Source organism: Pithys albifrons, chromosome 24 (genome assembly GCF_047495875.1).
Source record: "Pithys albifrons albifrons isolate INPA30051 chromosome 24, PitAlb_v1, whole genome shotgun sequence".
NCBI classification, from domain to species: domain Eukaryota; kingdom Metazoa; phylum Chordata; class Aves; order Passeriformes; family Thamnophilidae; genus Pithys; species Pithys albifrons.
The window spans coordinates 3,070,917-3,097,876 of record NC_092481.1 but is presented as its reverse complement, the minus strand read 5'-3'; the positions used below and the strand labels follow the sequence as shown (position 1 = coordinate 3,097,876).

Genomic DNA, 26,960 nt, shown 5'->3' with positions numbered 1-26,960 from the left:
CTTCCTTCCTTCCTTCCTTCCTTCCTTCCTTCCTTCCTTCCTTCCTTCCTTCCTTCCTTCCTTCCTTCCTTCCTTCCTTCCTTCCTTCCTTCCTTCCTTCCTTCCTTCCTTCCTTCCTTCCTTCCTTCCTTCCTTCCTTCCTTCCTTCCTTCCTTCCTTCCTTCCTTCCTTCCTTCCTTCCTTCCTTCCTTCCTTCCTTCCTTCCTTCCTTCCTTCCTTCCTTCCTTCCTTCCTTCCTTCCTTCCTTCCTTCCTTCCTTCCTTCCTTCCTTCCTTCCTTCCTTCCTTCCTTCCTTCCTTCCTTCCTTCCTTCCTTCCTTCCTTCCTTCCTTCCTTCCTTCCTTCCTTCCTTCCTTCCTTCCTTCCTTCCTTCCTTCCTTCCTTCCTTCCTTCCTTCCTTCCTTCCTTCCTTCCTTCCTCCCTCCCTCCCTCCCTCCCTCCCTCCCTCCCTCCCTCCCTCCCTCCCTCCCTCCCTCCCTCCCTCCTTTTTTCACTTTCACTCTGACTGAGGAATGGGAATTCCTTCCCAATATCCCACCTATCCCTGCCCTCTGGCAGTTGGAAACCATTCCCTGTGTCCTGTCCCTCCATCCCTTGTCCCAACTCCCTCTCCAGCTCTCCTGGAGCCCCTTTAGGCACCAAACCTGAGGTTGGTTTGTTTGGATGCAGCTGAAATTTGCTGTCCCACCCAGGAAAGAGGCACGAGGTGTTGCAGTTCAAATTACACTCCCCTTTATTTGGGCTTTAGATTATGGAACTAAAATGAAATTTAAAGTCTTTGCAGAAAGGTAATTTTTCCTAATCACTCACACTGCTGCACAGATCTCCACGACTTGATTACATCCTAATTAGATTAATTGGATGGAGAATAATTCCTCTCTCCAAGAAAATCAACCACAAAAGACAAGCAATTCTATAGACTCTGAAAGGAGGGGGGAAAACACACAATAATAAAAAAAACCCCAACCCAGCCCTCATTCAGAGCTTTAAAACCAAAGCATAGAATGCCCAGTAATTAAATTGATAAAGAATTTATGAGCATATCAGGATGACCTGGGGTGTTGTTTTTCCTTCCTCTCCCCCTCTTTCATAATTTTCCCTCGTGTTCTGCCTCCTTTTCTCCTGCCTTTAAAATGAGATGTGGAATTCCAATTCCTCCATCGATTTTTGAGATAAAAATTTAAGAAACTCAAGTAACAAAAGGTTGCACTCCTGTGTTCTGCATGTGGAATGGATTGGCTTTGTTACAGGGGCAGGGAATATTGAGCAGCAGGTCTTTGCCCTGAATACTAATGGTCATTATTTACCAGAAATGAACACAAGCCAAGGAGGTTCAGCACCTCCCGATTGGCTTTGGCATCCCAACAAAGGCACGGAGCGTGGGACAAGGGACATGACAAGTGGCTCCAGCTCAGTCCTCCCTCCCCACCCAACCCCAAGAGCTGAGCTGCCTGTGCATTAATGCCATGCAGTTATTTTGCTGGAAGCATCTGGTTGGGAGCCCACGTGGTTGTCCCCAAAGAGCCTGGAACGTGCTGTGAGGTGGCTGCAATCCTGATGTCCTTAGTGATGTCCCTTTTTTGCCCTTCCCTTCCACTGCTCACCTTTGCTGGGCATGAGATGGAGCTGAGGTGGGAGAATTCATGGCCATAAATCCCTCCTTGCCCAGGGAGTCACGGCTGTTGAGCAGGACAGTCCTCCTGGAGGCTGCTGAGCTGCAGGAACAGCCTGCTGGTGGCTGGGGACCCCCAGGACTATGGGGAGGTGCCAGCTGCAAACTCAGCCTTGAAGCACCTGATGTGTCTCAGCACCAGGATGAGACAGTCAGGGCCCATTAACTTCTGGGAAGGACATGGAAGCTCCTCCATTGCTCTCTGTGGTCTCTTAAATATCCAGCAGTGATGAGACCAGAAGGGCAACTTGGCCACTTGACCTTCAGTGTGCCCAGGGAGGGCAATTAAAAGGGCACAAACGTGACCAGGTTTGTTCTGGGGGCTCTCAGGTCAACGCTGCTCTTTGCTGAACTGTCACAGGATCACAGAATTGTTCAGGTTGGAAAACACCTCCAAGGTCATGAAGCCCACCCTGTGTCTGATGCCCACCCTGTCCCCAATGCCCATCTTGTCCCCACTGCCCACCTTGTCCCCAGTGCCCACCCTGTCCCCAATGCCCACCTTGTCCTCAGTGCCCACCTTGTGCCCAATGCCCACCCTATCCCCAATGCCCACTTTGTCCTCAGTGCCCACCTTGCCCCCAGTGCCCACCCTGTCCCCAATGCCCACCTTGTCCCCACTGCCCACCTTGTCCCCAATGCCCACCCTGTGCCCAGTGCCCACCTTGTCCCCAGTGCCCACCTTGTGCCCAATGCTCACCTTGTTCCCAGTGCCCACCTTGTTCCCAGTGCCCACCTTGTGCCCAATGCCCACCTTGTCCCCCAGCCCAGAGCACTGAGTGCCATGTCCAGTCCTTCCTTGGACACCTCCAGGGCTGGGCATTCCAAACCTCCCAGGGCAGTTTGTTCCAATGCTCAACAACCCATTTGGTGATGAAATTCCTTCCCCCTGATGTCCCTCCTGCCCATGCCCTGGCCCAGCCTGAGGCCGTGCCCTCTCCTCCTGTCCCTGTTCCTGGAGCAGAGCCCGACCCCCCCGGCTCCCCCCTCCTGGCAGGGATTGCAGAGCCAGAAGGTCCCCCCTGAGCCTCCTTTTCTCCAGGTTGAGCCTCCTCAGCTCCCTCAGCCTCTTCTGCTGCTCCAGCCCCTTCCCTGGACACCTCAATCCCCTCAACCAGAACCAGAACCATCCAACAAAGACACTGCAAAAATTCCCCTTCCCAATACTCAGCAAATTGTCCCAGCCTGGAGCTGCCTTGGAACTGCCAACTAAGACAGGACAGAATTCTCTGCCCTTTCTCCTGAGTCCATTTGTCTCCTCACCAGACTGGTGGCAGATTTATGTCCCACCAGTTCAGCCTCTCCAAGGGCTGTTGGGCTGCTCTGTGCTGAATGCTCAGTGCCCTCCAGAGCTTGAAAGATGCAAAGTGTTTGGAGGGAGCAGATAAACCACCTTGAAGATCTAATCCCCAGGAATAATGACAGGGCCTGGCCAAGCCAAAGCAAGGGCTGAAATGAATAGCAAGAGATCTATTAAAGGGATTAGACACATGTTTGAGCACTTACAACTTTATCTCTGGCTGGTTGTGACAGGAACTGTATATTTCCCCCAAACAAATGTCTGGGGGATGATTTATAGGCTGGAGAAACTTTGCATGCTTGAATTTCCAGAGCTCTGAGCTCTGGCTGGAGGTGAAAGGTGGTCACTTGGCCCCCATGGGGCATCTCCTTCGGTGTCTTAGTTGGGGTGAAGATGTGCCTGGGAAGGGATTCTCTCTTTGTTGTCCCATCACTCGTGTTTTGTTCACGCTCTGGAGAGCTTGGACTGGCTCCTGTCCAACATCTGGAGGGGAAGGTGCTCTGGGAGCATCCCAGACATCTCCAGAGCATGGGAGAGGGTGGGGCCACTCCCAAACACCCCCTCAAACTCATAGAACATCATTATTAATGTGGACATAGCCAAGCACACAAATCCCACCTTTATTTTGGAAGGGCAGCTGTGGCTTTGCTACCAAATCCTCCAAAATAAAACCCTCCAACAGTGTCTTTTTTAGTGGTTTGGGCATTACTTTATTCTGGCCAGGAGGTGTGTGAGGCACTGAGAGAATCCCAGTCTCCACCCAGACCCTGACACAAAACCTCTTCACCTCTTTATGCATCATCAACAAACAAAAAATTAGTGGCCATTGGTTCTCAATGACATAATTCTCTTTCATTAATTAGTATTCTCTCCACTACTGGCCATGGATTTCTTGCTGTTTATGTTAATTACTCCATATTTTCAGTATCTTTTCCCTCCCAATATCCTGAGTTTTTTGTTAGTATTTTCTTTATTTTCTGCCTTCTGCCAAATGTCCTTGAGGTCCATAAAATCTTCATTCCAGATGTCCAACCCACCATCACATCTTTCCCTCCCAGGCTTTGCTCAGTGAAGCAGATCAGAGTTACTTTATCAAACTTTAATTTTTCCCTTCTTTTCCCACTAAAGCACCTTATGCCAACTCTGCTAAGAGCAACTTAAGAGTGACACATTATTTGTAATTAGTGTCTATCAGTTATGATTACTCATAACAATTAAAAGTTGATTAAAACTATTAACTAAAATGATTCCAACAGCTGGAGGATGTTCCATTTCTAGGGGGGAGCTTTAAGTGGACAGTTTAAATGTAAATATCTGCCTATATCTGCAAATATGAGAATGGCAGTTGGAGCTCTCAAAGTTCTGTCTTTTCAGCCTTTTTGGGTGGGATTTGTGCCACGAAAAATGAAGTAAAAGATGGATAAAGATGGAAGACTCTTCTCCCACAGCAAGGGTGGGACACATTCCTGCAGCTCCAGGTCTGTAATATTTAACTTGATTCCTCCCCAAACCTGGGTCAGGGATAATGGCAAAGCTCTCCTGGGAAATTCCATCTCCCAACCCTAAATGTCTCATTGGCACAGGATAAATTCTGGGGTGTTCAGAGGCTCCTGAACCTCCACAGCCTGAGCAGGACCTTTTATGTTCCCTGCCACTCCTTAGGTGGTTTTAAGAGATTGGAGAGAATGGAAGAATCAGGTTTAGTCATTTCTTTTACAATATGCCCCTAAAAGGAGCCTCATAAAATATGAATTCCACTGAATGTGCTTGTTTCTAAATTCAGAACATGTGTCCAAGTCAATTTGTAGCTCAGGAAATGAAGGACAAACTGCCTGAGAGGGGAGATGTGCAGACAGGCAGCTGCCCTCTGCCTGCCCTGCCTGGCCCTCCTGCCTGCCAGGGCATTTCCCAGGGCACCTCACCCTGCTGTGCCACCCTCCTGCTCATCCAGCCTCAGCTCCTGGGCCTTAATTGGGAATATTGATATTAAATGTGGTTATAGGAACATGGTGGTGCCTCACCCACTTCCCTGGGTCTTGTTCCCTGTGACTCCAAGGAACAAATTAGACATTTAAAGAGGATAAGGAAACATTTTCCTGCCCTGCCAAGGGTTTTAGGACCAGCAAACCTCCTGTGCCAACCAGTCTGGGATGGGAAGAGCAGCTCTTAAGAGCCTGTCAGGGCATTTCCCACGGTATGTGGCACCCAGGGCACCTCACCCTGCTGTGCCACCCTACTGCTCATCCAGCCTCAGCTCCTGGGCTTTAATTGGGAATATTGATATTAAATGTGGATATGGGAACATGGTGGTGCCTCACCCACTAAACTGGGTCTTGTTCCCTGTGACTTAGAGAGAAAATTAGACATTTAAAGAGGATGAGGAAAAGCTTTCCTGCCCTGCTAAGTTTTTCAGGACCTGCCAACCTTCTGTACCAACTACACTGGGATGGGAAGAGCAGCTCTTAAGAGCCTGCCAGGGCATTTCCCAAAATTTGTGGCACCCAGGGCACCTCACCCTGCTGTGCCACCCTCCTGCTCATCCAGCCTCAGCTCCTGGGCTTTAATTGGGAATATTGATATTAAATGTGGATATGGGAACATGGTGGTGCCTCACCCACTAAACTGGGTCTTGTTCCCTCTGACTCCAAGGTGCAAATTTGACAATTAAACAGGATAAGGAAACATTTTCCTGCCCTGCCAAGGGTTTTGGGATCTGCAAACCTCCTGTGCCAACCAGGCTGGGATGGGAAGAGCAGCTCTCAAAATCCTGCCAGGGCATTTCCTAAAATATGTGGCACCCAGGGCACCTCACCCTGCTGTGCCACCCTCCTGCTCATCCAGCCTCAGCTCCTGGGCTTTAATTGGGAATATTGATATTAAATCTGGTTATGGGAACATGGTGGTGCCTCACCCACTTCCCTGGGTCTTGTTCCCTGTGACTCCAAGGAACAAATTAGACATTTAAAGAGGATAAGGAAACATTTTCCTGCCCTGCCAAGGGTTTTAGGACCAGCAAACCTCCTGTGCCAACCAGTCTGGGATGGGAAGAGCAGCTCTTAAGAGCCTGTCAGGGCATTTCCCAGAGTATGTGGCACCCAGGGCACCTCACCCTGCTGTGCCACCCTCCTGCTCATCCAGCCTCAGCTCCTGGGCTTTAATTGGGAATATTGATATTAAATGTGGATATGGGAACATGGTGGTGTCTCACCCACTAAACTGGGTCTTGTTCCCTGTGACTTCAATGAGAAAATTAGACATTTAAAGAGGATGAGGAAAAGCTTTCCAGCCCTGCTAAGTTTTTCTGGACCTGCCAACCTCCTCTCTCAACCAGTGTGGGATGGGAAGAGCAGCTCTTAAGAGCCTGTCAGGGCATTTCCCAGAGTATGTGGCACCCAGGGCACCTCACCCTGCTGTGCCACCCTCCTGCTCATCCAGCCTCAGCTCCTGGGCCTTAATTGGGAATATTGATATTAAATGTGGATATGGGAACATGGTGGTGCCTCACCCAATAAACTGGGTCTTGTTCCCTGTGACTCCAAGGAGCAAATTTGGCATTTAAAGAGGATGAGGAAAAGTTTTCCAGCTCTGCCAAGGGTTTTAGGATCTGCAAACCTCCTGTGCCAACCAGTCTGGGATGGGAACAGCAGCTCTTAAGAGCCTGCCAGGGCATTTCCCAGAATATGTGGCACCCAGGGCACCTCACCCTGCTGTGCCACCCTCCTGCTCATCCAGCCTCAGCTCCTGGGCTTTAATTGGGAATATTGATATTAAATCTGGTTATGGGAACATGGTGGTGCCTCACCCACTTCCCTGGGTCTTGTTCCCTGTGACTTAGAGAGAAAATTTGACAATTAAAGAGGATGAGGAAAAGTTTTCCAGCCCTGCCAAGGGTTTTAGGACCAGCAAACCTCCTGTGCCAACCAGGCTGGGATGGGAAGAGCAGCTCTCAAATACCATTTGCAACACAAAAGCTCGGCAGAGCAAATTGCCTTTGATCTGTTCAAATCGTTCCCTTGGCACTTTTGGGGAGGTTTTTGTCTCCCTTTCAGCCGCGTTAACTCGCTGTTTGTAATAATTAATTTCACGATAATCAGCCCAACACTGCGAAAGGAGGCAGCGTTTCAAACCAGAGATGCCTTTTATTTTGCAAATATCCAGCCTGAAACACGAATAAAGACAAGGATGTCCCAGAGGCAGCCAGAGAGGAAGGGTTTGGGTGAAGCCTCTTCTGAGCTCAAGTTGAGTTTTACCAAATAGACATTTTCTAAAGTCCCACCTTCATTCTTGTGCTGAGGACTGAACTGCTGGAAGGCAGGAGGGCTCTGCAGAGGGACCTGGAGAGACTTGAGGGATGGGCTGATTGCAATGGGATGAAGTTCAACCAGGCCAAGTGCAGGTCCTGCCCTTTGGCCACCCCAACCCCTGCAGCGCTCCAGGCTGGGCACAGAGTGGCTGGAGAGCAGCCAGGCAGAGGGACCTGGGGGGACTGAGGGACAGGAAGCTCAACAGGAGCCACCAGTGTGCCCAGGTGGCCAAGAAGGCCAATGGGATCCTGGCCTGGATCCAAACTAGCGTGGCCAGCAGGCCCAGGGCAGTGACCCTTCCCCTGGACTCTGCCTTGGGGAGGCCACACCTTGAGTGTTGTGTTCAGTTCTGGGCCCCTCAGTTGAGGAAAGAGATTGAGGGGCTGGAGCGGGGCCAGAGAAGAGCAACGAGGCTGGAGAAGGGACTGGATGTGGCACTGAGTGTCCTCTGAAACACCTCCAGGGACAGAGAATCCAACATGTCTTGATCCAACCCCACTGTGATCACCAGCCCAGGGCACAGAGTGCCAGAGTGATCACAGTGGGGTTGGATCAAGGGTTGATGATCTCCGAGGTCTCTTCCAACCCAAGTGAGAAGAGAAGAGCAATGAGGCTGGAGAAGGGACTGGAGCACAAGTGCTGTGGGGAGAGGCTGAGGGAGCTGGGGGTGTTCAGCCTGGAGAAGAGGAGGCTCAGAGGTGACCTCAGCACTGTCTGGAACTGCCTGAAGGGAAGTTCTGGCCAGGTGGGGGTTGGTCTCTTCTCCCAGGCACTCAGCAATAGGACAAGGGGGCACGATGGGCTCAAGCTCTGCCAGGGGAAATTGAAGTTGGAGAGCAGGTAGAAATTCTTTGCAGAGAGAGTGCTCAGGGATTGGAATGGGCTGCCCAGAGAGGGGGTGGATTTCCCATCCCTGGAGGTTTTTCAGCTGAGCTTGGCCGTGGCACTGAGTGCCATGATCTGGTAAAGGGACTGGAGTTGGACCAAGGGTTGGATTTGATGATCTCGGAGGTCTTTCCCAACCCAATTGGTTCTATGATTCTATTCTATGATTCCCAGAGGTGTGTTGGGACCATCAGAAATCAGAGAGGGGATGGAAGTTGGGGGTTTGGTCAGACTCAAAGATGATGCAGAACCAAATCCTTGTGGGAGAATTGCCCAGTGGAGGTTCCTTTTGGCCAGTAATGGATAAACTGGTGCCATCCAAGTAGGTGTGACCCACTGATGCTGTGGGAACTATGGGGATTTTTGTGGGATTTTTGGGCTGGGTCTCTCATGCTGAACCCTCTGCTGGAATGTTCCTCCTGTCTTCCTGCTGATGATTAACCTGATATTTAATTGGGGAGAGCACTGGGGTGTTTGCTGGTTTTCCAGGCTCTGCTCCTCTCCATTAAAACCATAACAAACCCAAGTAATTTTGTGGTTCCTGAGAAGGGTCAAAGCCATTTGCTGTGTGATGAGAAGAGCTGCAGTAAATCCTTCCCTGGGAGCTGATGGATCAGGTTTCTGGGCACAGACAGGCAGAGGAAAAATTTGGAGGCGAGCTGGTGTGATAGGTCAGTGTGGGAGGATGGATGGACAGATTAAATAAAGATCTACTCAGCCATCCATCCATCTGTCCTCAGTCTTCATCTGGGAGGAGAGCTGACTCCTGGTGAGGGGAGATGGAGCAGGGCTTAAGGAGCAGGATGGATAGGTGGAGGAGCAGATGGATGGCTGGGCAGCTTTCTCCCAATCCATCTCCATCTGTCCTTCCACCTAAATCTTTATCTAATCTCGTTGATGCACACGGAGAACTGGCTGGAAATGTGAGTGGGGAGAGAGGCAGGGACAGGATTTGGGATGGTGGGGAGAGAGAGGGGTCACATTCACCCCCAAAAGGTGCCTGGGGAGGATGGAAAGGAGAGGACACTGGGTTTGGAGCAGCCCTGCCTGTCCTGCCCTTGCTCCCTGTGAGGCCACAGCTCTGCCCTGGCCATGCCCAGGGCTGCTGATAACCTTGCAGAGCTCTGCCTTCAGAGGTAATACATTTCAGAGGAGGGGAAAAAATAAATCAAATTAAAAATATCCCTTTTTTTTAAATTTATTTTTTGCCTCTCCAGCTACTTCTGTCCCTTTTCCTGGGGCCTGAATGCAGGATCATTCAACAGAAAGTTATTGAGAAAGTCACTGCATTGGCTTTTTCTCTGCAAATAACACTGTATTTCAGAGCCTCTGAAATTGCAACATGAATCAAGCTGGACAGCTGAGCCTGTGCATCCATGTCCTCCCACGGGCAGGGACAGGAGGGCCTGCTCTGCCTCCAGGGTGGCTGTGGCCACCAAATGTGACAGCTCCAGGAGCTGAGCCCCAGGCTGTGTGTTCCTCCAGGAGAACCTCAGCTCTCTCTCTCTGTTCTTTGGGAGCTGTGTGTTCCTCCAGGAGAACCTTAGGTCTCTCTCTGGCCTTTGGGAGTTGTGTGTTCCTCCAGGAGAACCTCAGCTCTCTCTCTGTTCTTTGGGAGCTGTGTGTTCCTCCAGGAGAACCTCAGCTGTCTCTCTGGCCTTTGGGGGTTGTGTGTTCCTCCAGGAGAACCTCAGCTCTCTCTCTGTTCTTTGGGAGTTGTGTGTTCCTCCAGGAGAACCTCAGCTCTCTCTCTGTTCTTTGGGAGCTGTGTGTTCCTCCAGGAGAACCTCAGCTGTCTCTCTCAGGCCTTTGGGAGCTGTGTGTTCCTCCAGGAGAACCTCAGCTCTCTCTCTCTCCGTTCTTTGGGAGCTGTGTGTTCCTCCAGGAGAACCTTAGGTCTCTCTCTGGCCTTTGGGAGTTGTGTGTTCCTCCAGGAGAACTTCAGGTGTCTCTCTGTTCTTTGGGAGCTGTGTGTTCCTCCAGGAGAACCTCAGCTCTCTCTCTCTGTTCTTTGGGAGCTGTGTGTTCCTCCAGGAGAACCTCAGCTCTCTCTCTGTTCTTTGGGAGCTGTGTGTTCCTCCCGGAGAACCTCAGCTCTCTCTCTCTCTGTTCTTTGGGAGTTGTGTGTTCCTCCCGGAGAACCTCAGCTCTCTCTCTCTGTTCTTTGGGAGCTGTGTGTTCCTCCAGGAGAACCTCAGCTCTCTCTCTGTTCTTTGGGAGTTGTGTGTTCCTCCAGGAGAACCTCAGCTCTCTCTCTCTGGCCTTTAGGAGTTGTGTGTTCCTCCAGGAGAACCTCAGCTCTCTCTCAGGCCTTTGGGGACTGTGTGTTCCTCCAGGAGAACCTCAGCTCTCTCTCTCTGGCCTTTGGGAGTTGTGTGTTCCTCCAGGAGCACCTCAGCTCTCTCTCTGTTCTTTGGAGGTTGGCAGCCTGGCTCTGTCCTGGCAATGGGCATCCAGGAGCTGTTAATTGGGGTTCCCAGTGTTTGAGGGAGAAGGATAGAAGGACAGAATCATCGAATTGTTCAGGTTGGAAAAGCCCTCCAAGATCATGGAGTCCAACCATTCCTCCAGCATTGCCAAGGCCACCCCTGACCCATGTCCCCAGGTGTGACATCCACAGGTTTTATGAACACTGCCAGGGGTGGTGACTCCACACCTGCTCTGAGCAGCTGTGCCAGGCTGGAGAGACCTTTTAGTGAAGAAATTCCTCCTGATGTCCCCCCTGCCCCTGCCCTGGCACAGCCTAAGGCTGTTCCCTCTCCTCCTGTCCCTGTTCCTGGAGCAGAGCCCGACCCTCCCATATCCCCCCTCCTGGCAGGGATTGCAGAGCCAGAAGGTCCCCCCTGAACCTCCTTTTCTCCAGGCTGAGCCCCCCCAGCTCACTCAGCCCTCCTGCTGCTTCAGCCCCTTCCCTGGACACCTCCAGCCCCTCAATGTCCTTCTTGTGGTGGGCCCAGCACTGATCTCATGTTTAGGACCTGAGTGCCATCCCAGGCACCCACCTGAGACATCCCTCTGACATTTGGTCCTTTCTTCTTCCAGACCCATCCCAAATCCACCCAATGGAGCCTGGCCCAGAATTCTGGCAATTCCCCAGGCTGTGACTGCAGGAAGTGCTGCTGCTCCCCATCCATCAATAGAGGAGCTGTTGCTTTAACAGACATTTGAATCCTCACTCTGTGTGCCAGGATCAATACAGGAACCATGAGGGGTATTCCAACAATCACCATCATGTCAGAAATGCTGGGATGGGTTGGATCTGGGCTCACCTGCCCTGGTATTAAAACATCCTCACCCCACATGGTTGGATACCAGGAAATCTGCTGATTGATCCAATGACCCCTGGCTGAAGTTCTGAGCCAAGAAAAGAGACAGGGAGGGAGAGGCACATTTGTCCCAATGGAAATAATTCCACCTTTTTAGCCTCTTTCCTTGTCGTGGTGCCAAGCTTGGCATTCCTTAAGAATTAGGGTGCTTGGTGGCCCCTGCCTTGTCTCCCAGTGGTGCTTTTGTCCCACAGAGTCCAGTGGAGCCACCCTGACAGTCACTGGTTTGGGCAGGGTGTGAGGGGGGTGCTGGAAGAGGGTCCTTGGGTGTAAGATGGGTGGGTGGGTGCTGGAGTAGGATTGTTGGGTGTAGGGTGTGTGGGTGGGTGCTGGAGTAGGATTGCTGGGTAGAGGGTGTGTGGGTGGGTGCTGGAAGAAGGTCCTTGGGTGTAGGGTGGGTGGGTGGTGCTGCAATAGGGCCCTTGGGTGTGAGGTGGGTGGGTGGGTGGGTGCTGGAATAGGATTGTTGTGTGTAAGAATGGTGGGTAGTGCTGGAGTAGGATTGTTGGGTGTAGGGTGGGTGGGTGGGTGCTGGAAGAAGGTCCTTGGGTGTGAGGTGGGTGGGTGGGTTCTGCAATAGGATTTTTGGGTGTAGGGTGGGTGGGTGGGTGCTGGAAGAGAGTCCTTGGGTGTGAGGTGGGTTGGTGGGTGCTGTAATAGAATTTTTGGGTTTAGGGTGGGTGGGTGGGTGCTGGAAGAGAGTCCTTGGGTGTGAGGTGGGTTGGTGGGTGCTGGGATAGGATTGTTGGGTGTAGGGTGGGTGGGTGGTGCTGCAATAGGGTCCTTGGGTGTGAGATGGGTGAGTAGGTGGGTGGTGCAACAGGATTGTTTGGTGTAGGGTGGGCAGGTGGTGTTGCAATGAGGTCCTTGGGTGTAAGGTGGGTGGGTGGTGCTGGAATAGGATTGTTGGGTGTAGGGTGGGTGGGTGGGTGCTGGAAGAGAGTCCTTGGGTGTGAGGTGGGTTGGTGGGTGCTGGAATAGGATTGTTGGGTGCAAGGTGGGTGGGTGGGTGCTGAAAGAGGGTTCTCAGTGTAGGGTGGGTGGGTGGCTGCAGGAATAGGATTGTTGGGTGTAGGGTGGGTGGGTGCTGAAAGAGGGTTCTCAGTGTAGGGTGGGTGGGTGGGTGCTCGAATAGGATTGTTGGGTGTAAGGTGGGTGCTGGAAGAGGGTCCTTGGGTGCCATCCTGCAGCTGCAGGTGACTGTCCCAGCTTTAGGGAGGTCTGTGGCCATTTCCCCCACCCCCAGGGCATTACCCTGTGCTGCCCAGTGGCTGCTCTGCTGTGTGCCCCCCTCTGCTGCCCAGAACCCCCATCCTGGTGAGACCCAACCCTGTGAGGAGCCCCTTCCTTAGCACAGGGAAAGCCAAAGGGAGGGGAGGATTTTCATCCCCATCCCCTGTAAGTGCTGCAGAAAGGAAAGTTCATTGGTTGTCGATATTGCCCTGCTGGGATAAAAGCTTAAGAAGCTGCTTTGCAGATGCCCACTGTGAGGAACATGCTATAAATGTTGCCAGAGTGAAGTGATACATCACAGCTCATGGCTGTTCCCACTGAGCAGGAGCCCAGCTCTGGCACCTTCCAGGGCCACCCTGGTGAAACACAATCCCCTGGCACTGGCACAATCAAACACGTGTTGTCGTGCCCAGCTACAGGATCCACCACCTGGGAATGAACACTGAGGGCTTTGCTCTGAGCGAGCTCTTCATGTGCCAGCCTCAAAATGAGTTCAAACCAGGTGGTTTGGGCATCAGCAGCAGAGAAACTGAGGCAGGGACAGCCCCACAACCTGCTGTGCCTCTCAGCTGTGCCCTCCTGGTGGGATCCCACACACACTTTGCAAATATGAACCTTCCTGCAGGTGGAAGAAATGAATTTTCCTGAGGAAATGAAGCTCTAAAGAAGCTCCACGCTGTGAGTTTGTGGGGGTGGATCTGGGCTTTCTCCCACCTCTGTAATTTTGGAATGTGTTTGTTTTTTTCCAGGCGAATTTGACAGAGGAACTGAAGTTCATGATGATGTTTCTGCCACCTCCTGTCAACAGCAGCTGAGCAGAGGAGAAAGTCCCCACGAGTGACCCGAGTGAAGATCCATCAGACATCAGAGCTGTGGCACGGGGTGAGGGGGAGGAAGACAGAGGAGACTGAATGGCAGAAAAGCCTCAAACTGAACTCACAGAGACAAATCTGCAGGAAAACAGCCAATTTGGAGTCTGACACTCATGGAACTATTCCTTTTGTCCTGATTTTTCCGAGTTTCCACTGGCAGGTGTGTAGGGATGTGGAGCTGAGACTTCACTGCAAAACCCACACAGGGAACCTGAAGGGAGGGTGGGAAAGGGAGTCAAGGCATCAAACCATCACCTAAAAAGGCCAAATTTACAGCAGAACAGCTGAGTTGAGACAGGGAGCCCTTTCCTTCCCACTGCCAGCCTGTAACTCTGCCCCTGCATCTGTCCTGACATTTCCTCACGTGGAATTGCATCAGTTTTCTATATAAAAACACGGATTTCATGTAACCATTCGAGGATATCTCAGCTTAGGTGTTCTGCATATAAAAGCTCCAGAAAGTTATTTATTTTAGCCCATTTCAGGTGATTTTGCTGATGTATTCTGCAGAGTGGGTTTAGCGTGTGAGCTCTTTAGTAAAATCATTTCTGTATTAATGAGACCTCACCCAAAGCCACTAAACGTGACTTTAAGGGAATATCTCGGGGAGTCTCTCACATTGAGATGGATGGGAGCAGACAGAGTGTGTTTGTAAACTTCCACCTAAGTCAAATCAAACTGGAACTCATTAAATACAGCAAAATAATCCACTGAATAATTCACTCGCGTTGAATATGAAAGATTTGGAGAGCCTTGGGTTGTTTGATTGAAAAACAGCTTATTTTTTATGCTCCTGTGACAAGGTGAAAATATGAGTTGACTGTGGAGAGCTCTGTCTCCTTGGTGTCAAGGGGAAGGTTCATTAAAGCTGCAATCTGGCAAATTCTCACTGAAGGGAAGGTGTGTGGTTTGCTGGGGAGGGTCAGCCTGACTTGGGACATGAGGGGATGTGCAGGAGAAATGAACCCAACCCAAGAGAGATTCTAAATCAGAGTTACAATTTAATAACAATATTACAATCAGTGCAATGGCACAAAGAGAAATTGGGTTTAACCCCCAACCCCAGCAGTCTAACCCAGCCCCCTGGGGCACAAACACAGGGGGGTTTGGTGGCCCCTGTGCTGAGCCCCACGTGGTTCCGCCGAGTCCAAAGGAAAAGGAAGGGACAAACCTGTTGGTGCAGATGATGGCACAGTCTGGGCCAGAGTGGTGGGCTCCTCCTGGCCAGGCTCTGCTCCTCCTCTGCATCCAATGAGTGGTCCCAGAAGTCCCCAAAGGCCAAGATTGTCTCCCCTGAGGTTTGGGTGGGAGCCCCCAGTGCCTCCCCCAGGGCAGGGAGTTCCACACTGGGGGATCTGACTCTGGCAGTCAGGGGGGATTTTGGAATGGTTGCTGGCCCATGGGCAGAGCTGAGCCCTCAGGTGGGTGTGGAGGTGCCAAGGACTCCCTGCAGGGCAGTTCTCCCAGCTCCTCTGCCAGGCTTCTTTCCCAGCCAGCTCCCAGCCTGAGGGCTCAGCTGTGCCCTGGGCAGCTGCTGCCAATGGGCCATTGGGAACAGTTGCTGGGGAATGAATGGAGGGTTTGGAATGCACAGCTTTGGTCACCCCCACACAGGGAGAAACTGCTCCCACCTGCTGAACTGGGACAGGGGACTTTGGAATACTCCTCACCTTTCATGCTGTGGTGGGTGGGATGTGTCTTCCCTGGGGAGCTTTGAGCTCACTGCAGGAAGTGGTGGCTGAGGGTTTGGGGTCAGCTCAAGCCCTTCCCATGCCCATGGGAGGTTCAGGCTTTGGGAGTGCTGGGGCAGTAGGAATCTTGTATTTCATCCTTCCCTTGCCCTCTGCCTTGTGCCAGTCCCCTGCCATCTCCAGTTGGCACAAGGAGCTGCCCCAGCCCCGGGCCAAGTTTGGGTCCATGTTGCACCTTTTTTCTCTGGCAAAGCCAGGGAGCAGCAAGAAGTGCAGCTGAGGGTTAGGAGGGGCTTGTGGAGATGGTGCCTGGCAATCTGTGTGCCAGGAGTGCTGTGCCCACACAGTTCACCTTCCCCAGGCAGGGAGAGCAGTCACAGAATCCCAGAATATGCCAACTTGGAAGGGACCCACGAGGACCATGGAGTCCAACTCCTTGCCCTGTACAGGTTCATCTTCAAAAATCTCTCAAAGTAAGGGAAAAGGTCATACCCCACTTTCTGTAGGCCAGATCTAAATCTGGGCCTAACTTAAGACATCTCTTCAGCTTAGGAAGTGACCAGCTTGTTCCACAAACTCCAGAATGGTCTTCCCTCCTGCTTTAACCCCCAGCAGAGCACCAGGGAGGTGACTCCACAATCCCCTCAGGAATCTCCCAGCAGAAGAGAAAGCCTTAAACAAAATACAATTTTACAGTTCATTTCAGGTAATCACAGAGTGTGTGCTCCGAAATGATCCTCTCTCAGCGCTGCCTTTGGAGAGCAGCAATGGCTGATTGGCATTCCATGACTAAACAGCCAAGCCATTCATAATGCAAAAAACCAGACTGGATGGAAAGATTTGATTCAGTTTTCAAGCCAGACTCATTCAAACCCCAGTGCTCTATAAATCAGAGCAAATGTTCTTGATAAAAAAAATACAGCCAGAGCCCATGTGCAGGCTCAGATCTATGATTTATGCCTGGATGCCATTAAAGTGAAGGACAAGTGAGGGGAACACGGGGCTGTCACTGGGTGTTGGATTCTGTAGGAAACAGGTTCAGTGACTGTCCGAGGGACATTTGGGGACATGATGTTTTCTCCTGGGGAGGGGGCACAGCTGAACTCTGCCCTCCTGTTGCTGGCAGCAAGAAAAGAGGGGGCAGAGGGTGGGGAGGGCAGATCTCATGCCCTGTGTCACCATGGCCATGGGATTGGGACCTTCCAAGGCAGACACTGCCCCATGCACTGAGGAGGCTTCATGGTGCACACCAGACACTGTTGTGGCTTTTGGGGTCTGTCACAGGGGGATGTTCTTCATGTTATCCTGGAATGGTTTGGGCTGGAAGGGATGTTAAAGATCATCTCACCCCCTGCCATGGTCAAGGACACCTTCCACCAGCCCAGGTTGCTCCAAGCCCTGTCCAATCTGGCCTTGGTCATTCCCAGGCACAAAGTTCTTCCTCAGTACAAGTAAAACTCTCTCCAGCTCTGCTGAAACCGGTGGTTTTTCCTTCTTTCATAACATCATGGAGTCAGTTGGGTTGGAAGAGACCTCTGAGATCATCAAGTCCAACCCTTAATCCAACCCCACTTTGATTACCAGATCATGGCACTCAGTGCCACATCCAGTCTGACCTTAAAAATCTCTAGAGTTGGAGAATCCACCCCCTCTCTGGGCAGGCCATCCCAATCCTGAGCACTCTCTCTGGAAAGAATTTCTTCCTGATATCCAACCTAAACCTCCCCTGGCAGAGCTTGAGCCCATTGTGCCCCCTTGTCCTATTGCTGAGTGCCTGGGAGAAGAGACCAAGCCCCAGCTGGCCAGAACTTCCCTTCAGGCAGTTCCAGACAGTGCTGAGGTCACCTCTGAGCCTCCTCTTCTCCAGGCTGAACACCCCCAGCTCCCTCAGCCTCTCCCCACAGCACTTGTGCTCCAGTCCCTTCTCCAGCCTCGTTGCTCTTCTCTGCACCCCATCATGTCCTGAAGTCTGTCCTGCTTCCAGCAAGAGGGAAACAGAGGAAAACAAGCTCTCAGCACTCTGTCACCACAGTCAGCAGGTTAGAGAAGGGCTGGTGGGTGGGTGATCTCCTCTGAGCAGCTCTCAGCTCATGACATGTCTAACACACACACACACAGACACTGGCATCTGCTCAGGGACAGCCTGTGGGGCAGTGCTGGCATCCTGTACCAGCCTCCAAATCCAGCTGGGTGGGTGAATCCATGAGCTGCTCTGACCAGGGGGACCTTCACCCTGCTCTGCTCTGTCCTCGGCCTGCTGAACACCAGTGTGAGCTGTGCTGGTGCTTTCACACCAGAAAACAGACCATTAAGGTTTGTCGAGAAAGCTGCATCCTGAAGGGGCAATTAAGGAATAATGTAGCAGTAATTTTGGGAGGGAAGTGTGAGAGAACAAGCCCAAAATTTACAGGCTGGAGCTTCCCTTCCTGCAGCCCAGTCTGGTTTCCAGCACCTTCACCCTGCAGGGAACCACAGAGATACCCAGTGGCTCACCCAGGTGAGGTGTGTGGGAGAGGGAGGATTGACCCAGGAGTGCTCACCAAAAAATTCCCTGCATTTCCTTCCTTCCCCCTCCACTTGCCTGTCTGGTGGCAGCTCCATCCCTCTGGAGAGCCCAACACCCCCTTCAGCCTCAGGGGGCATGGCAGGTGGCACCAAATCCCTGAGTTTGGGTTTTCCCTCTGCTCCCCAGGAATGAATCCATGATCCTTCTACCTGTACCCTGATATTGTTTCCTCTCCCTGCAGTTCCTAAAGCAGCAGGAGCAACCCAGGGCTGGGAACATCTGTCAGCAACCTGGAGCTCGTGGGGAAAAGGACAGCATCTTTCAGGAGCCGTCACTGACAATTTAAAAGCCATGTCTGAAATCCCCAAACAATTAAGAGGCATCTTTTTTACATTCCCTCCCTATCTGAGGCATTGCACAGCCAAGGCACCAGCAGAGAAGTACATGTTGATCTTGACAGGAAAAGCCACGATTAATGAATAATGGAGCACCAGCAATAAATAACTTCCAGGAGGAGCCGTCATAATTCAATCCAAACAGTAATATCAGGGTCCTTTCTTGGAGGAGTCTAAGCAGCAGTTAAATATTAAATAAAAAAAAAAAAGATGACATTTTATTTTATTTTCCTTTGACAATTCCCCATCTCCTGATTCAAAGAAGCACAAGGTAGAAAGGGCCAGCCTGGAAGGGGAAGGAAAGTTGAAATGCAAATTCACCTGCCCCCAGCTTGGGCTATAAAGTGCTTAATGAGGGAAGAGGAGAAGGGGGCTGTGGCCCTGAGCTGCACTCTGGGGACTGATTTACCACCTGCATTTCTGCCCTTTGTCTTTTCATCATCACTCAAATTGCTGGAGTTGTTGTAGGAAAAAGCTTCCAACTCTTCTCGGTGTTTCTGTGTGTGTGGAAATGTGTTCTCCAAAAACCCCCAAATTCTGACCTGCTCTGGAGCCTTGGTCAGTCATGCTCAGCTGAGGCAGATTGGATGTCATTGGATGCCATCAATGCAATGGGTTCTGCTTGCTCTCAATGTGCCTTTTTTCCCCTTTTTCTTTTACTTCTCTGAGAGGCCCCAACAAAGCAGGACTCTGAGCCAGGTTAGGGTGGGGTAAGATAAAAAGTGAAATTCCTTTAATATCAGGCCTAGGGCCTTTAGGAATACCTGATGACCTGCACTTCTGGTTTCTATGGTTTTTATAGTATGGTCCACCCAATTCCCAGTTCACACCTCTGTCCCAGTTCAGCAGGAGGGACCAGCTAACCCTGTGTGGGGGTGATCAAAGCTGTGGATTCCACCCCCTCTATTCATTCCCCAAGGACAATGGGCCATTGGCAGCAGCTGCCCAGGGAGTCATTGGCACCTTCACCCCCAGCCTGAGGGGGCGGAGCTGCTCATGGGCCATCAACAGCTCAACACCCCCTGGCTCCCAGAGTTAATCACCCACTGTGTGAGTCCCCGCCCAGGGGGAGGGACTGGGTGCTCCCTGAGGGTACATAAGTGGTGGGTAAGACCTCAGGAACTTCTCGTTGAATCCAGAGGAGCAGCAGGACCTCGACAGGAGGAGATCACCACTCTTGACCAGACCACAGCCCTCACCTGCACCAACATGTTTCTCACTTCCTTTTGCTCTGGACTTGGGGGAACCACAGGGGTCTCAGCACAAGGGCAAACAAACCCCCTTGGGTTTGTGCCCCAGGACACTGGGTTATACTGCTGGGGTTTGTGAGTTGAAAGCAATTTCCCTTGTGTGTCAGTGTATTTATTGTAATATTATTATTAAATTTTAGCCTCTGACTTATAATCTCTCTCATGGTGAGTTCATTTCCCCTGCTGGTTCACCTTTAAACCAGCACAACATCTCTTGGTCCAGCACTGTCCTGCCCCAGTTCCACCCTGTTCTACCCCTCAGGATTTGAGTCTGGGGTCACTGGGACCCCGTCTTTATTATGCCTCCTCTTCCTCAGGCTCCTGGAGTTCTTCCAATGTTCTTAAACTGTTGGTTTATGTTTATGGCTCATTCTGCAGGCCTTCTGATATCCTTTAGGTCTCTACCTTGAAGAGAGTCTAAACAGCTAAAAGAACTCGAGCTACTGATCTGTGTTAGGGGTTAGGATTCATAAACAATCAACTCAAGCTGCTGGAAATATTAGCACACTAAATCTACATTTTACTACAGTTACAAGTACTTCTAAAATCTATAAAAATGAAAAATCAAAGAATCAAAACCCCTTTGGCATCATGTGCAAAGCCTCAGAGGCACCTCCTTTCCTGCCCCACAGCATCTCAGCTGGGTTTCAATCCACCCCTCACACCCTCTGGGTCCGACCCCTTCTCCCACCCCACCAGCAGAAACCTCCCCCGTGGCCTCTCTGCTCGTCTCCACCTCATTGACTCCTCATTTCTTTCCAAATCTCCCATCATCCCTTCCCTGTGCTGTCCCTCTCCCGGTGTTAGGGCTGAACAGTTCCAGTAATTCCCCCAAGCACTGCCCACTTCGCTGCCTCCACTAACGACTCCATCAAACATCCACTGACATCTGCTATTTGAGTCTCCTGACTCTTCTCACACAGTCAGAGTTACTGACCCGACCAGGGCAGAGCTGCCCCAGGGCAGCTCTCAAGGTGAACCCTCCCTGCCACCAACCACCCTCCCCCCGTTAGGATTTATTAAATAAATTGTGGTGACTCCTCTGTCACCTGATCACAATTCTCCTCTGTGTTCTACAAAAATCATGCTCCCTGTGAGGAACTCTGAGGAAAGAGAGAGCAGATGAGAGGGATGTGGGTTTAGGGTGAAGCAATGGGGGCAGATGCTCACAGTCAGCTCCTCTCCAGGAGTGGAATCCTGGAAAGCTTTGGCAAAACTGTGGGATTAACTATTGGCTGCTTTTTCCACCAGTAAAACAAAAGCTCTACTTCTTGTCCCGTTGGTGCCAGGCTTTGGTGCCAGCCAGAGTGGTGGTTTAAGAGCAGTGGAGGGCAGAGCTGCTGAGAGCACAGTGGGGTAGCAAACAAAGCCTCAATTCAGGCTAAATCTGTTTTGCTGCAAGCTGAGCCAAGGCTTAAAGTGTGCAGTGACCCGTGAGCTCCTCCAGAGACTCGAGCTCCAGACCCTCACCAGGTTCACTGCCCTGAGCTGGAAGGGCACCACAGCCTGGCAGCAGAGGAGCCGTCTGGGGGCTGCACAGGGGGCCCCCCACACCCTCATTCTCCCCAGGGATCCTTGTGCAGAGTGGCAGGACAGGAAAGGGCTTTGAGGCTGCCCTGGGCACCTTGTTGGCACTGCCCATGACTCCAGGCATATTGAGAATGGGTTGGGTTGGAAGGAACCTCAAATTTCCTCTCATCCCACCCCCTGCCATGGGCAGGGATACCTCCCACCAGCCCAGGTTGCTCCAAGCCCCATCTAACCTGGTCTTGGACACTTCCAGTGCTGGGGCAGCCACAGCTTCTCTGCCCAACCTGTGGCAGGGTCTGCCCACTCTCAGAGGGAACAATTCCTTCCCAATACCCCATCCATCCCTGCCCTCTGGCAGTGGGAAGCCATTCCCCCTTGTCCTGTCCCTCCATCCCTTGTCCCAGCCATCTCCAGCTCTCCTGGAGCCCCTTGGGCACTGGCAGGGGCTCTCAGGTCTCCCTGGAGTCTCCTCCAGGTGAGCCCCCCCCAGCACTCCCAGCCTGTCTTCATCTTCCCACTGCCTTGTCCTTCCACATCAGGATAACCCTCTTTGTGCTCTGCTCCCACCAGGTGACTTTGTGTCAGTGGGAAGGGACAGCCCAGGGGACCAGATGTTCAAACTAGAGAGTCAAAACATGGTGTGGGAAAACAAATGGGGGGGGAAAAAGGGAAATGATGTATCTGAAACGTGCAGGTCAGAGCTGAGGGAGGAGCAGAGAGGTCCTTTAATGTCCCCAAGTCCCATATTCTCAGGAGCCCCATGGGGACAGCAGAGAGGTCCTTTCATGTCCCCAAGTCCCGTACTGGAGGGCAGAGAGGTCCTTTAATGTCCCCAAGTCCCACATTCCCGGGAGCCCCTCGGGGACAGCAGAGAGGTCCTTTAATGTCCCCAAATCCTGTAATCCTGGGAGCCCCACGGGGAGAGCAAGAGGTGCTTTAATGTCCCCAAGTCCCGTATTCGAGAGCAGAGAGGTCCTTTAATGTCCCCAAGTTCCACATTCCTGGGAGCCCCACGGGGAGAGCAGAAAGGTCCTTTAATGTCCCCAAATCCCACATTCCCAGGAGCCCCACGAGGAGAGCAGAAAGGTCCTTTAATGTCCCCAAATCCCACATCCCCAGGAGCCCCACGGGGAGAGCAAGAGGTGCTTTAATGTCCCCAAGTCCCATATTCGAGAGCAGAGAGGTCGTTTAATGTCCCCAAGTCCCGTATTCCCGGGAGCCCCACGGGGACAGCAGAGAGGTCCTTTAATGTCCCCAATCCCACATTCCCGGGAGTCCCACGGGGACAGCAGAGAGGTCCTTTAATGTCCCCAATCCCACATTCCCGGGAGCCCCACGGGGACAGCAGAGAGGTCCTTTAATGTCCCCAATCCCACATTCCCGGGAGTCCCACGGGGACAGCAGAGACCCAACCGGCAGCACCTCCGGGCTCTGCCCAGCACAGACGGGCGAGTTTCGGAGCTGCAGCCCCGAACACCAACAGAGCCGATCCATCAGCTCGGACAGACAAACAGAAACGGGAAAGGGCTCAGAGCTTAAGCTCAGCCTGGCTGAGTCGGGCTTTGTCGCGACACGGCGCTGGCTCCGAGCGCAACGCGCCCCGCGCCGAGATCCAACCGGAGGCACCAGAGTGGAAGGACTTGGAGAAACAACAGCCCAACTAAAAGAAAAAACCAGCTCCGGGCACTGAACAACCCCCTGGCCGGGACAATACCCAGGGCAAAGCAAACAGAGTTAATCTGCAGCTCAGCCTGGTTTCCAAAGCCCTGCCCAGTGAGCAGCTTTTGTTTCCTTCCCCGTTTCTCTGCCAGCCACCCGTGCAAGGCTTGTTTGCTTTCCAAACCCCCTGCACAAAGGGACAGCGATTTACCAATCAGCTCTTTTATTTCTTTTTCTTTTTTTTTTTTTTTTTTAGCTGATTTAAAGTCTGTAGCAATTTTGGAGGGGAAAAAACCAAACCCAAACACCAAAGCCTTTAATTCTGTCCAGATAAGAGAACTGCACTAAATCATTTCCAAAAAGGGAGCAGAGGTTAAGATAAGGCTCTTTGCTTTCAAAAGTATCTCACTAACTCCATTAGAGACAGAACTGGCAAAAAACAAGCAAGATAGAGGAAAACAAAGTTTCCTGGGAGTTTAACATATTTTTTGTCTCGATGGAATTAGAAGGAACTCCTTTAACAAACAGGATTTTCTTCCCCAAGGAAAGAATTTTCTTCCCTAGTAACAAGTGATAGGACAGGGAGAAATGTCCTGAACATGCACCACAGGAGGTCTGCACTGGCTGTTAGGAAACGTTTCTTCATGGAAAAGGGTTGTCAAGCACTGGCACAGCTGCTGGTGAAGTCCCCAGGGAGTTACAAGACTTGTGGATGTGGCACTTGGGGACGTGGATGAGTGGAGTGAGTTTATAACCTGAGAGAGAGGAAGTTGTGCCCAGAGAAGCTGTGGCTGCCCCATGCCTGGGAGTGTCCAGGGACAGATTGGAACAACCTGAGACAGTGGAAGGTGTCCCTGCCCATGGCATGGGTGGGACTGGATCAGCTTTAAGGTCCCTTCCACCCCAAACCAGTCTGGGATTGTTTGACTGGAAGAGGGGACTGTGGTCAGGAGGTTTCCCTGCCAAGGCTGGAATTTATTAAGTTTGGACAGAGTGATTTGTATCTATTTTCTTCCATGAGGTCTGTCTGCTTCCTGCTACAAATTTCAATATTTCATCAGGAAAACAAAACTTCCTTGGCTTTCAGTTGACATTTTATTTGTTTTCAAGCAGGATGTTGTGACACAATGTTGACATGTTTCCAATGGCAATGGAAGCTCCTCTTGCCTGAGTTGTCTGGGTTATTGCTGGTCCCTTCCTTTAGTAGTTCAGGCTCCTGAACCTAATTCAGGTTTCACCCTGACCCTCATTTCTCCAGGCCAATAAAGGAAATAACTGCTGTGCCCAAAGCTATTTAAAGGCACAAGTCCCTCCCAGGGTCTGCAGATAGTTCAGCTCTCCTTGCCCTGCTGGGAGCAGGTTGGAGGAGGTCTCTCCCACTGCTTTCCCAGCCCTGTGTCCCACTGAGTCCCACCTGGGATGCTGGACTGGCCTGTCCCAGCAGCTGGAGAGCTGAGGGACCCAAGGCCTGTTCATTTACAAGGGCCTTAAGTGGATGCTTCCTGTGAATGGAGAGTCAGCAAAGGTTACAGCAAGAGCCCTTCCCTTCCCTTCCTCTTCCTCAGCACTGTCTGGAACTGCCTGAAGGGAAGTTCTGGCCAGGTGGGGGTTGGTCTCTTCTCCCAGGCACTCAGCAATAGGACAAGGGGGCACGATGGGCTCAAGCTCTGCCAGGGGAAATTGAAGTTGGAGAGCAGAAAGAAATTCTTTGCAGAGAGAGTGCTCAGGGATTGGAATGGGCTGCCCAGAGAGGGGGTGGATTCCCCATCCCTGGAGGTTTTTCAGCTGAGCTTGGCCGTGGCACTGAGTGCCATGATCTGGTAAAGGGACTGGAGTTGGACCAAGGGTTGGACTTGATGATCTCGGAGGTCTTTTCCAACTCCATAGTTTCTATGATTCTGTGATCCCCTCTCCCCTCTCCCCTCTCCCCTCTCCCCTCTCCCCTCTCCCCTCTCCCCTCTCCCCTCTCCCCTCTCCCCTCTCCCCTCTCCCCTCTCCCCTCTCCCCTCTCCCCTCTCCCCTCTCCCCTCTCCCCTCTCCCCTCTCCCCTCTCCCCTCTCCCCTCTCCCCTCTCCCCTCTCCCCTCTCCCTTCCTGCCCATTCCCAGCCCATTCCAGCATTGCTGCCCTGTGGCTGCCCAATCCCAGACCCTCCCAGTGCCCCAGCCTGGCAGGGACAGCCAGTCCCAGCTGGGCTGTGGTCACAGGGTCGGGTTTCTGCTGACACAGGAACGTGTGACACGACACTTTGTGGACTTGGGGCTTTGCACTTTGGTGATGGCAATGGAAAAACATCAATCTGGCTGGCTGTAAATGTTCCAGAAACACAGGGATTCAATAAAAAATGTCCTTTTGTGCCTTTCTGCCTCATGCTCTGTCCTTGGGCACTGGGCTGACCTCACCAGCTGCCACTGTGGTGTCTCTCTGTAACACAACAACAGATAAAAAGTCCTCCTTGCCATATCCAGAATCTGCTCTCTCTCTCTGGGGAGGTGCCTCAGGGCACCTTTCCCTCTCCCCAGGGTGTTCTGGGGAGAAAGGAATTCAAAACCTCTTCTCACAGGGCTCAGAAAGGCAGAGCAGGAAAGCATCAAGTGCTGTGGCAGCCTCTGTGCTCCAGCACTCCTGGTCCTCAGAAGCTCTTTGGGGCTGGAGTAACTCCCAGTCAGGAGGACACAGCTGGGGTGGGAAGCTCTGGCTGAAATTCAGCCCAGGGCAGCTTTTGGGTTGGGTTCCAGCCAGACCAGAGCTCAGTCCCTCCCATCCTCATCCTCTGCGGCTCCTGCAAAGCCCTGACTCAGACATGGCACAACAAACCCAGCGGGACATCCCACCCATCCCTGGGGGCTGTCCAAGGACAGGGAGGATGCGACCTGTCCCTTCCCAGAGGAAACAGGAGGCAGGGCAGGCAGGGCCGGTCCCATCCCTGCTTTGGTTGGTCCCATCCCTGCTTTGGAGGCTCCTGGGGAAGGAAGATATCCAGGAGTTCAGGGACCTGAGCCAAAGCAAGCGAGCGCCTCACCAAAACAACCTCATCCATCCCCGCAGCATTCCCAGGGAATCAGGTGTTAATGGGGTGTCACATTTGTCTTGCTGACAGCTGGCATCGCTGATAAGAATTAATCAGCTATAAATAAATAAATAATGGTGATAAACCCCCCTCCAATATCTACTAACAAGGCTGTTTGGGAGTTTATTTTTATTTATTTACTTTTTTCGCGTTCCTCTTATCTTACACAGAGTAGGAGGGGTGGAAAAAAAAAACCACAGCAGGGAAGATAAAAATGTTGGGTAAATCCAGCATGGCTGGATTATGCTGTTGGACCTGAGTATTTGAGTGTTAGGGAGCAAACATCTGCTCCGTGCTCCTGCCTGATAGCAAGAACAGGCAGTTTTATCACTAGTTTGGTTTCCAGGCAAATATTTTTTCAAGTGCCAGCAGGGTCTTTTCAAAGCCCTGCACATGCACAAGCTCACACAACGTGCACTAATAAAGGGGTTTTGGCAAGATTTGTGCTGGATTCGGGCTGGGCTTGGAGGGAGGGGGGGTGGTCTCCCAAGGATAGTTGTTAGCAAGCTGCAAGGTAATCAATACTCTTGATGGGGATGCAGTTGGTTTCTGTAGCGTTGGAGTTTATGATTCTGCCAGAAATAGAAATGATTGATCGGCCATTAGGGTGCTTGGAAAGGGGATTGAAGATGCTTTGTGGGCATTTGTTCTACTGGGGAACAGCTTTGTTTATAAATCCAGCCCCTATCAGGGACCTGCTCTGGTCAGAACAACCATGGTGGGAATTTGGTTTGGGTGGCCAAGCCACAGTTTGGGACTTTCCATGAGGGATTGTGTCACCTCCATGGGGAGCTCAGTCCTCTCTGCTCTGGGGCAAAGCCTCATCCAGACTCCTTGGCCCGCTCTCTCCCTGCTTTGGTGACCTTCTGCTCACACCCTGGGCCACCCTGGGGTGCTGCAGCTCCAGCTGGACCCTTTGGCTTGAGCTGTTTTCCGAAGCAAAGCCGCGTTTGGAAACTCCCAGCGCAGTTCATGGACCTTCACACGACTATCACTGGGATCTTGTCTGTTGAAATCCCGTCTCTTTGAGGATATAATTTTGCCAGAGTCACAATCTATTAGCGAAACCTCAGCCCGTGTGACAAGATAACAGAATCCCCAAATTAAACAGGGTTTCCACAATTACAGCTTCTCCCTTTCTTTGCCAGCATTAACACCACAGACGCTGCTGTCACACAAGATAAGATCTGAATTCTATCCTGACAAGGCAAATGTTATCAGAGATCAGTTAATTACACACTGGATTTCAACAGAGGCAAATAAACCTCC

The 26,960-nt window shown here is 51.8% G+C and overlaps 1 protein-coding gene across 1 annotated transcript; it reads right to left on the bottom strand.

Moving 5' to 3' along the window:
* Positions 1–2,026: 2,026 nt before the first annotated feature.
* LOC139682279 (shematrin-like protein 1) lies at positions 2,027–2,494 on the bottom strand. Its single transcript, XM_071576461.1, has one exon. The coding sequence runs from the start codon at positions 2,492–2,494 to the stop codon at positions 2,027–2,029; it is 468 nt and encodes a 155-aa protein (XP_071432562.1).
* Positions 2,495–26,960: the final 24,466 nt, after the last annotated feature.